The sequence below is a fragment of the Carassius auratus genome, chromosome 19 (assembly GCF_003368295.1).
Source record: "Carassius auratus strain Wakin chromosome 19, ASM336829v1, whole genome shotgun sequence".
Classification (NCBI taxonomy): domain Eukaryota; kingdom Metazoa; phylum Chordata; class Actinopteri; order Cypriniformes; family Cyprinidae; genus Carassius; species Carassius auratus.
In genome coordinates, this window is record NC_039261.1 from 28,394,509 (window position 1) to 28,406,518 (window position 12,010).

General features: G+C 35.5%; 1 protein-coding gene across 2 annotated transcripts in view; it reads left to right on the top strand.

Annotated features, from left to right (window-relative positions):
* LOC113120110 (nuclear factor of activated T-cells, cytoplasmic 1) overlaps nucleotides 1-12,010 on the top strand; it is a 45,610-nt gene that overhangs the window by 7,655 nt on the left and 25,945 nt on the right. For both annotated transcript variants that reach the window (XM_026289992.1, XM_026289991.1), the window contains exons 4-6: nucleotides 2,502-2,704; nucleotides 4,060-4,232; nucleotides 6,448-6,588. In XM_026289992.1, coding sequence (XP_026145777.1) covers nucleotides 2,502-2,704; nucleotides 4,060-4,232; nucleotides 6,448-6,588 — 517 coding nt within the window. The remainder of the gene's footprint in view (nucleotides 1-2,501; nucleotides 2,705-4,059; nucleotides 4,233-6,447; nucleotides 6,589-12,010) is intronic.

A 12,010-nucleotide genomic window follows, 5' to 3' on the forward strand; every position in this document is an offset into this window, starting at 1 on the left:
TATGTATTCCCATAACTATGTGAGTCACTACAGCCTCAGAGTTAGTCTTAGACCACCCCCTCCCCCCCTTATGTCTCTCCACTTGGGGTTTGGTGGTTTTTGGTGGTCAGGATTTCTGTAAACCAGGCTGGCTAGAGCCCCGTCTCTCTTTCTCTCTCTCCCCCTGCTCGGGTTCCTGGTGGTTTCTGTCAGATTTTTTGTATCCTGGATGCAGTTTGACCACATGCGCCATTGGATTGACGGTAGACGTGAGTGTGTAGCCTCTGAAGTAAGCCTGCCGCACCACAGCTATGAGCTTCCACGTCTGCGCTTAAATCTCTCGGGAAGCGAACTTCTCAAAGAACAGCTCTGTCAACAAAAATCACCGCCGTAACTGGAAGAAGTGACGAAATCCCTAAATATAGGTTTGGTTTGTACAAGCAGTGCTTCCACATTTATAATATTCAGACTGGTTATATCTCATAGGCCTACTGTGACTGGGATGATCTTTATTAGTTTTTTATTGAGTACTGCTGGTAGAGTTTTTGTTTGGTTGAGTATTTTAGGACTAACTTTATCATCGTAATAATGGGTCTCCCTTTAACAACTGCCTACTTAAGTGTTCTTACTTAAGTGCACAAAAAGGCATATCAGTTTGTTATTTTCATCAGTATTGCGCTTAAATATAAACTTTAGATAGACTTTAACTACACTATTCATACATACATGTATGTGTGTATGTATGTATGTATGTATATGTATAATCTTCTATATAGATATAAATAAAAACATTTATCATTTGTGATGCATTTTGTGATGGTTAATGTAGTTAAATTAAAACTTACAAATATGTAAAAAAAAAAAAAAATAATTAAATAAAATATTTTTTGTACCAGTGTTTTTAAGAATTTAGGTCTAAATTTGATCTTCACTTCATTTTACACAAAAAATGTGTGAACTTGTGTTTATGAATCACGATTTTATTGTTTTAATACATGCATATGCACTGTTAGCGAATGAGCCCAATGAGAAGAACAGTTGGTCTTGCTCAATATCACTTGAGACGTAACCTCTTCCAGTAAGAATTTGCTCACTGAATCTGTCCATTAACTCTTCAAAGGAGCCCGTGTTGTAGATCTCCTTTTTTTCCCCCTCAAGCTGTTTCCCCTCATCTGCCACAGATTGCCACGGAGGTTGAGAGCTTGAGAGGGTGAGAACTGACCCACAGCACTCGGAGGTGCGGACACATTGCTCTGAACTCCGTGCCATGGGCGGAAAGAGTCTTGGCATTCCTCTAGTGGGTGATAATGTAATGAAGTGAGGGGAGGGTTCTGTGAGTGCGATCTCTCTGGCCTCTGTCTTTCTGGCCTGTGCACTCCCTACTGCCCGAATAAACACAAATGCCAGGCTCAAACATATCTACTAAAATAAATATACAGACCGGTCCAGGACTTTCACCACAGATGCTGACCACCCTCGTTGAGGATCTCCATACATCAGCTGTGTGTGACGTAGCATTGACCATTGAGCATTGCGTTTTGAAAATAAATCTTCAAATTCAAACTCTTACTTCATACTTACGTCAACAGTTTAAAATCTCTCTTTTTTTGTCTTTCAATGGTTTTCCTTGTGTAACTTTTTTTTCAGCTTCCACAATCAGTATCTTCTCGTTTACAATATGTTTTTGATAATTAATATACACTACCAATCAAAAGTTTGGGGCTGGATCGATTTTTAAGTCACTTATGCTCGATGGGATTTAATTGTAATAAGGAGTAACATTGTGAAAAAATATAACAATATTACCAGTGCTGAAAACAGTTGTGTCGCTTAATATTTCATGATTTTTATTTGAAATAGAGAATTCGAAATTTAGATTTTTAAAAAGTTTATATTTGAATATAATTTGCAATGTAATTTATTCCTGTGATGGCAAAGCTGAATTTCACCATTACTTTTTTTCTTTAGTGTCACACGATTGTTCAGAAATCATTTTAATTTGCCGATTTGCTGATCAAGAAACATTTTTTGTTCTTACCAATGTCAAAAGGAGTTGTTCTGCCTAGCACCTTTGTGGAAATGGTGATAGATTTTTTTTCAGGATTTTTTGTTGAATAGAAAGTACAAAAGAACAAGATTGATTTGAAATCTTTTTTTAACATAATTGATATTTTTACTGTCGATTTTGATCATTTTCATGCATCCTTGCTGAATAAAAGTATTAATCTCTTGAATGATAGTGTACTGATATGACAGACAGATTTTTGGTCCAATGAGGTTTCAGTGTCTGTGGAGCTACCTTCCACATGCTGAAGAAATAAAAACCAATCAACTGACAAAATGTAGCTTCACTTTGTACCTGCAATCTGAGTTTTTCATAAGTAGCAGTATGTTTTGTTGATGGTTTGGTTTCTATTTATTCTGCACCCGGTTTGAAATCCCAGAGATCCAAAAATCCCATTTTACATTAAACATCTTCTGACTGGCTGAGATTATGTAAATTCATATCTGTATCTTTTCAGCTTCACGGCTACATGGAGAGTGAGCCTCTGACCCTACAGCTGTTCATTGGGACAGCAGACGACCGTCTTCTCCGGCCTCACGCCTTCTATCAGGTCCACCGTATAACCGGGAAGACCGTGTCCACACCAAGCCACGAGGTCATGCAGTCCAACACCAAAGTTCTTGAGATTCCTCTGCTGCCCGAGAGCAACATGAGGGCCATGTGAGTATGCGTGCAGATCTCAGAAAGACACTAAGAAACAGGAAAAACACAGAAAAATTGGGGCGAAATGTTTGTATCTCATAATTATATGTATATCAACATGCATCCTGTGCATGTTTCCTGCAATAAACAACACTGATTCTTTAGACACCCCTTTTTTTTAACGCTGATCCTCCTGTTTTGAAGGCAGTTGCTAAGCAGAAGTGTGTTTTAAGTGTGTGCAAGGAGTCCCAGCGCCGTGGGTTTCCCTTGTATGAGCTCCAGGGCTTGTGTTACAGGAGGTCTCTGGTCGCGTGGAGCCTGTAATGGTGCGCTGGGGTCTGTTCTGCAAGCCAGGCGGTAGCGGTCTTACTAGCTCAGCATTTTTTTCCTGCTCTATTATGGATGTAACACTTAACTTATACAAAAAAAAAAAAAAAACACACACTCCTCTGGATCTTGTTTCAGAACTTTCTGGGGAGTGTTCCCGCTTTGTCACGTTTCTGTAGTAAAGCCAACAAATGGTTATGTCCCTGTGTCAGTGCAGTTTGACCAATTTTAGTATTTCATTTTGATTGAAGAGAAAGTGCTGTTTTTTTAACTTTGTATGTGGAGTTGGGTTTGGAAGGCTGGAAGCTCAACATGGGCGGTTGTTTTGGAAAAGGAATGATGACCATAACCTTGCTCTATTATAGTAGTTGTATAGTTAATAATTTGGTAGGCTTATATAATTCAGTTTATGATTCCATTTATTATATAACTACTTATTTTATATGTGAGTTTTATTTTATATTACATTTCATTTACATCTTTTAAATCATTTTAATTTTCATCTAAAATCAGGATGACACCTAGAACACAATGTGCTCCTCCTCACCACATACACATGGAAACGTTAATATCTGACATTCCAGTGTCTGTACAACATTGTTTTTTTTTCTGAAAAAGTAAGCTTTAAGGCTCATTTTACTTCATGTGCAATTTAAATAAAGGGCCCTAAATGTTTCTTCAGTGCAAGACTTTGACAGGCATTTAAATAATGATTTACTCTGGTTGGCTTGAAGGATTTGAACATTTAATGGAGAAAGTAAACTTTTCATGTTTTTTTTTTAACAAATTCTCTGCCATGTCAGAAGCAGAACTTGGAAGAGGCGAGAGAGAGAACGGGCATTTATTTATGCTGTGCAGAAAAAGGGCCAGGCGTAATTTTGGCAGAAATGGTACAAAAAAATTCAGGCAATAAATTAAACGTTTACTCTGTTCCGAGAAAATGTTTATTAAACGGCTGTCTAACGGTATTTACAGCACATTTTTGTACTTCTGAAAGGATTTGTTGAGTCTATTCCTAAAACATTAACGTTCTTTCTGTGCCACAGAATCGACTGCGCTGGAATTCTCAAGCTGCGTAACTCAGACATCGAGCTCCGGAAGGGCGAGACAGACATCGGACGGAAGAACACACGTGTGAGGATGGTGTTCCGTGTCCACATCAACCAACCTAATGGCAGGACCTTGTCCTTACAGGTGGCATCTAACCCCATTGAGTGCTGTGAGTCATGCCACTAAATCTCAAAGTCCTTTTTTAAATTCAATGTGACTAACATTGCATTCAGTGTATACTTTTTATCAGTTAATTCATTTCCTGACTTTGCTAGCATTATGCTGTACTGACAGGAATAATGTAATTATCAATTTGGAATTATTCAATAAATATAAACTTTTTATATACAGACTTTTTTTTTTTTTGCTCTGATAACTGCCAGGACTGATTAATTGCTATTAAGGTAAATGAGAGATATCACAAAAAAATGAGCACAGCTCATAAAATGTGAGTTCCAGTTAAAGGGAGAACATGAATGAAAGGCATATGAAACCTGTCAGGTAACATTTTCAAAAGCACAGACTGAAAGTACAGATTTAAGATTAAATAAAAGATGACAGTAAAGACTTTCGCATTGTTAAAAAATTAAATAAATGCTTTTTTATGCATTTATATTTATCAAAGATTTAAGATTAAATAAAAGATGACAGTAAAGACTTTCGCATTGTTAAAAAATTAAATAAATGCTTTTTTATGCATTTATATTTATCAAAGATGCCAGAAAAAAAATATGATTTTTTTTTACAAAGATATTTAGCAGCACAGACATTTTCAATTATTCAATTAGATTAGAATGATTTTTGAAGGATCATATGACACTGATGATCAGTGTTTTTATAAAAAAATTATTATAAAATTTTAAATATTTAAATATACTGTATATATATATATATATATATATATATATATATATATATATATATATATATATATATATACATACAGTATATTTATATATATATATATATATATATATATATATATATATATATATATATATATATATAAGTGCCGGGACTCGATTAAAATAATTAATCTAATTAATTAGAGGCTTTGTAATTAATTAATCGAAATAAATCGCATATAAATATTTGACCTGAGAACAGTGAGAAGTATTTTTTTTTTCTCACATGGATTTATAGTATACCATTAAATAATGACTGAATACATAAGCTTAAGCAACAAAATATTGTTTATTTTTGTTCAACCAAGTCTAGCAGACCAGTGCAATTTTTGCCATGAAGTGTAGCAATAGCATATTTAGAAACAATTTAGAAATAGTACATTTCAGAAATTCAGGAAGCTTATAGGTGCTGGAACCTTCTGTAAAGTGTTTTTTTAAGTAAAACACAATACTGTCAATTACATTCAGAACATTGGAAACACTGACTATTAGAAAACATCTCTCTGTTGCTTCAGAGGCCATAACATACTAAGTCCAACTCTCAATAACCTTGGCCAAAACAATAACGAGTTCAACATAAACTGTTGCACCAACTAAATAATACATAGTTCAACATAAAGTGTAAAGTCCACGCTAGCTGCTATATGTTTTGCGTTGAGGTGATACTTGAGGTTCGATGTGCCGCGGTGATATGCGAAGTTGCGAACGCTAGTTGGTGCTTCAGTATAATCGGTCCGCCGAAACTCATCCAGTGACAAACGTTCCGCGGTGCAAAAATAAGTTATTAAAAATGCGGGATTTTTTTTTCTATAATTAATTAATCTTAGTTAACGCGTTATTTTTTGTGTAATTAAATAATCTCAATTAACGTGTTAAAGTACTGGCCCTAATATATATATATATATATATATATATATATATATATATATATATATATATATATATATATATATATATATATATATATAAATATATATATATATATATATATATATATATATATATATATATATATATATATACTGTATATTTATTTTAATAATATTTCACTATTTATTTACTTATTTATCATTATTTAAAAAAATGCATCATTGGTGATTGTTTTAAAAAACAATAAAAATCAAACAGATGACAAACCTTTGAAACAGTGTGTGTGTGTGTGTGTGTGTTTGTATATATATATATATATATATATATATATATATATATATATATATATATATATATATATATATATATATATATATATATATATATATATATATACTTGTATATACTAGTATATACACATTTACACATTTATTTTCTTAAAAATTCTCAATACAATTTTTTTAAATATTGTAGTTTTACTGAGATTTAACTCCCTACACTACAGTTATACAGTAGAAAGTACAGATGTGGGTGTATACAGATTTGAGTGGTTCTGCACATTTCCATCTCTTTCCTCACCTTCTTTCTGTCTCTTTGTCCTCCCTGCAGCCCAGCGCTCAGCACAGGAGCTGCCCCTCGTGGATAAACAGAGCATGGAAAGCTGCGCCGCCTCAGGGGGGGAACAGATGCTTCTCAGCGGGCACAACTTCCAGCACGACTCCAAGGTGGTGTTTGTGGAGCGAGCACAAGGTAGGGAACACGGAGCTGTGATTGTGTGTGTGTGTGTGTGTGTGTGTGTGTCTCTGAGCAATAGGAATTGTTTTGAAATGGCCTCTCTTTTGGGAGGTTTCTGAAGATAATGCTTTAGGGACAAGGGCTGAATCCCAATGTGCATACTTCCCCTAAGTACAATGATATACGTAATGCTGACGATGGTTAATAACATAGTTTTAAGTGTGATGTAAACCTGTACAGGAGTATTGGGTTATAATTAGGCCCACAAGGAGTCTTTTCGTCATTCGCAAAGAACGTTCCCCAACCCTTGCATGGTAATTAAATATTTTGGCTTATTGATTATGCTTTCAGTTGCCAATATGTGTCTAGTACACTTAGTTGCATTTAGCACATAACTTTTGACCATAATCCATTTCACAGATTGTTGCTCTACGGTAAAAACAAAAACAGATACATAATATTATTGATGTTTCAATAACGTATCAGTGAATAATTGCAATTCAATCCTCTTGCATAGTTATAAAGGATCTGAACAATATTATGCCAAAAAGCATGTGTGGGTGCCATCTGGACACATTTGGCATGCTGTTTTCAATGCACTATGATTTGGGATGGATCCTAACCTTGCATACTGTATAGGATGGATAGTAAGCAAACTGGGATTGAGGCAAACACTGCTTAACTTCAAAAACTTCCAATTTCCCAAATACTCTCCCATCTCCCATTGTTTGGATAAACAATTATGCACTTGTAATTGGATTATATTAAGTTTTGAAATGCTCATAATCAGATTATAGTTACTTACAAATCCCCCTTATATTTAAAGTTAATATTTCTATAATTGTGGTTGGTTAATGGTCATATTGTCATGCAGGTAAATGTAACATTTGGGTTTGTAAGTGTGTTATTTAGTTTTTATTTTAAGATAATTTATTTATTTTAATTTTGCATTTTTATGATTTAATTATTAGATTTTGAACAACTGATAAACCACCAAATGCAAAAAAAACTAGTAATGTTTAATGCATTTGATGATGCTTACAACAAAGAAATTAATTATTTTCTTCTTCTTCTTTTTTGTTAACAATAATGCCATTTAGGAAGTAATCCAAAAGTAGCCAGAATACATTGACTGAAATAAGTAATCAGGATTACATTACTGACTATGATTTTCGTGTAATTTGTAATCACTAACTAAACTATAGTTTGTTCATAATCTACCCAGAACTGATACCGTCCCTAAATTATCCCATTGGTTGAGCCAATAATGTGTCGTGCTACTCAAACAAAAATGAGTTTTTATGCCACTAGTGGTGCAAAAATCACACACTGCAACTTCCTGTCCATAGGCCAATGGAAGTAAAAGGATACAATATGCATATCGTCCTCCCTAGGCTTGATGCAGTGGTTTATCTGTCTATTTTTGCATGAGCATTACTGTTTACTCATTAGAGCTTTTATTTTGTGACTGTCCCTAGAAACCGCACATTAAGTGTGTAAAAGTCCCGCTTTGTTCTTAAACTCTGGTCTTCAGTAGTGTGAATGTGTGTGTGCTTTTCTCCAGAAAAACCCTCCTACCACTCCCTCCATCCCTCCTCCTTCTCCGCTCTGCCGTCAAAATATCCCTCCCAATGCCAGAGTGCCACATGTGGAGCACATTAATGCGCTGTATTTTTAACCCAACAGATTTACATTTCCAGAACTTTCCATTGCCTGTGTTGCCCAGGAATTGAGCCCAAATAGAGAGAGAGTGCAGTCTGGGCTGTCCCTTGCGTCTGGGCGTTTGTTTTGATTTTTTTGTCTGTCTTTATTCAGGTCTCTCTCTTTCTCTCTCTCTCTCTCTCTCTCTCTCTCTCTCTCTCTATCTCTCTCTCTCTCTCTCTCTCTCTTTCCATATGGAAAATAGAAGCAGTAGCCCTTGACTGTTGATACCTGAGATTTACAAACAGTCATTTCCTTGATGAGTTTGTCAAAAATAAAAAAGTGAAAATAAGGCAGGAGGTGCAGACAAGGCCAAGGCCGAGTAATGTAAACACGCTGGAAATTTGGCGATTCGTAACACAAAGCCTGAAGGAAATGGCCTCATTGTTTTACCTGTGAAGAAGGGAACTCTGGGAAATTAAGCTGCTGAAATGCATTGAAGTTTCTAATATACTAGACAACTTTCTCTCTCTCTCTCTCTCTCTATATGTGTAGATGATGAAATTATCATTTTTAATTTATTAAATTTTTGTCCTTTTACATTTTATATTATCTTATTAACATGTAGTTTTAAAGGGATGGATGGAAAGACATTGTTGTGGATTAACTGATGAATGAGCATTTGTTTTAATTGCAGCATCACTAACATGCTCTCTAACCCACATTACATTTTTTGGTTTGTGCACATATGTGCGTGGGTGTTTGTGTAAAGGAGAGCTAGAGATAGAGAGGGCATGTGTGTGCATGCTGACAGAAGGATGTGTGCTCTTGTTTTTGAGAAGGGTTTCCCTGTGTCTGGCATCGGCTGTGGATTCTTGGGCACTCCTCACATGGAAACACCCCTGAGCCAGCTCACCATTGGCATCAACAGCCCTCTCGCTCTCTTTTTCTCTCTGTCCAGTTTTCTAAAGACAAATCTTTTCCACTATCATTTTTTCATGAGCTCAGTCACATGCCCCTGCTTCATTGCCTTATAACTTATTCCCCTGCACTTGCATTTACCATCATCTATAAAACTCTGGCTTCTGCAAAACTGGGAAACACTTTGTTTTTAGGAAGGGAACAAAGCAGTTCAGCCTCTGTATGGATTTTTTTAATATATTTTTTTTGTATTATCATTTACTAAAACTAATTTTAGTGAATAAAAACAGTTTTAGGGATAGTTCACCCATAAAATTGTAGCATTATTTAATCATCCTCATGTTGTTCCAAACCTCTTTCTTACAGTAGACACAAAAGTTTTTTTGAGAAAAATCTTTGCGAACTATATTCATAATAATATACAATTACATGTGTGTGAGTAACAGAGAAAAATGTAGATGTGTGGCCAAGATATGCTTGAACAATTTACCTTTGTGTTCCAAGGAAGAAAGAAAGATTTGGAACAACATGAGGGTGAGTAAAAATGACAGAAATGTCATTTTTGGGTGAACTGTTCCTTTGGATAAATGTTAGATGAATGTTTTTTTGCAAGATTAATCAACACCATAACTGTTAAATGAAAAGGTGTTGAAATGAATCTTCAGTGCTCTGTAGTCCTCCTCTGCGGGTTCATTCTCGAAGGAATGGGTTGTTTTTGTTATGAGTAAAGAGGGGGCTCCCACAACGTGACTCACACACAGGGAATCCCTCTCTCTCTCTCTCTCTCTCTCCATCTTTCTGACCATTGCTTCCTCTCCACTGCAACGTGACTTCATGTACTGTTTTCCCATCTGTACTTGGAGCGTGTCTTAAATGGAAAATCATAGACAGTAACTAATATGCAAAGGGAGAGGAAAAATACTGAGACTGAGAGAAAGAAAGAAGTCTAGGAAAATCGTTTAAAACTGATTGGTGATTGAAAGTTAAAAGTTGAGAGCTAAATGTTCAGAGCGAATTAATGTAATTAATACTGACCTAGAATAGAATAGAATAGAATAGAATAGAATAGAATAGAATAGAATAGAATAGAAATGTCTTTCATACTTTGAATTTCAGCTTGAAAACCCATGTTTGAATGTTTGAAAGTCTTTCGAATTATTTAAGCCTTGTCTAATTTGATTACTACAGTTGGAGGAAATGCTGTTACTAGATTACTTTTAAGGTGTTCTGGATGTTTGCTATGATTCAGTTGTTATGATAGATAGATAGATAGATAGATAGATAGATAGATAGATAGATAGATAGATAGATAGATAGATAGATAGATAGATAGATAGATAGATAGATAGATAGATAGATAGATAGATAGATAGATAGATAGATAGATAGATAGTATAAATGGATGGATGAATGCATGAATGGATGCTATACATGGATGAATGCATGAATGGATGGATACTATATACGGTTGGATGGATGGACATTATAGATGGATGTATGGATACTATAGATGGATTGATGAATAGATGCTATACATGGATGGATGGGTGGGTGGAAGGGTGTGTGGATGGATACTATACGGTTGGTTGGATGAATACTATAGATGGTTTGATGGATGGATACTATAAATGGATGGATGAATGCATGAATGAATGCTATACATAGATGGATGGATGAATGTATGAATGGATGGATACTATAGACGGTTGGATGGATGGACATTATAGAATATATGATGTCCATCCATCCAACCATCTATAGTATCCATATAATATAAATGGATGTATTGATGGATGGATGGATACTACAGATGGTTGGTTAGATTTGTGTCCTTTGTGGCTTTGTATAAATGTGTCTACTGAAATGATCTGGGCCATCCACATCAGAGTCATCTGTGATTAATATGTGTATGTTACTAATCTGAGTTCACTGTCTGGTCTAGATATCACAGCACAGTCAGACACCTCAAAGAAAGATTTTGGCACAAGCTGATGACTAAAGATAAGACATCTCCTTTTCTCTCTCTGTAGACGTGGACAGAGAGGAAGAGGGAGAAAGAAGAATTTCTCAACTTTAAAGTTCTTTAAGTTGGCATCCTGAGATGCATATCAGGTTAATATTGTTGGAGAAGTCATGGTGTCAGTGGTAGAGAAGCTTGTTGACTTTGTATGCTAATTCGTAACAACAGAACTCTCAGACTTGTTATCTTTATTTGACACTGGCCGGATCTGTGATCTATAGTGATTCCTGTACAAATTGAAAATTTTCCATTGACTGGAAAAGGTATGTGTGTGAGTGCTTGGGCCAGATGTGTTACAGTTAATATGTGCATGTGGGTGTGTTACGGAACAGTGGGGATTCCTAACAGAAGGAAAAATAGATGACCAAAAAAAAAGAGCAAAAGAAGGAGACAGACACAAAGAAACTCCCTCATGAGAAAGGAACGTTTTTACATCTGGACTCACTGGACTTCACTGCTGCCCAGCTGCAAAACCACTTAAAATTCTTTTTCTCCACTTTCTTTGTGCATTGGTCTGTGAGTGCATATGATAATGCTGTAGCACCAAGCTTTGACCTGGAGCATCTTATTCTTACCCTATAGATATAAGGCAATGGTTCTCAATTCCATGGCGCGAGGACTGGAATTGAGAACTGCTGATATAAGGTATCGAGGTACAGACCTGTGTGTGTGAGTCAGTCTTCATTAGAACAGTTAGTTGACTTAGATCTGTCTGCGGTCATGGGTGGTTCTCAAAGGCACAGGTGAATATTGGCCTCCACTTTTGTCCATAAATACCCTTTCAACCATTTTCTTTTCACCTAAACTTATGGTGAAAAGACAGATGGTAGTTTGATTAAACAAAGTGTTGTCCAA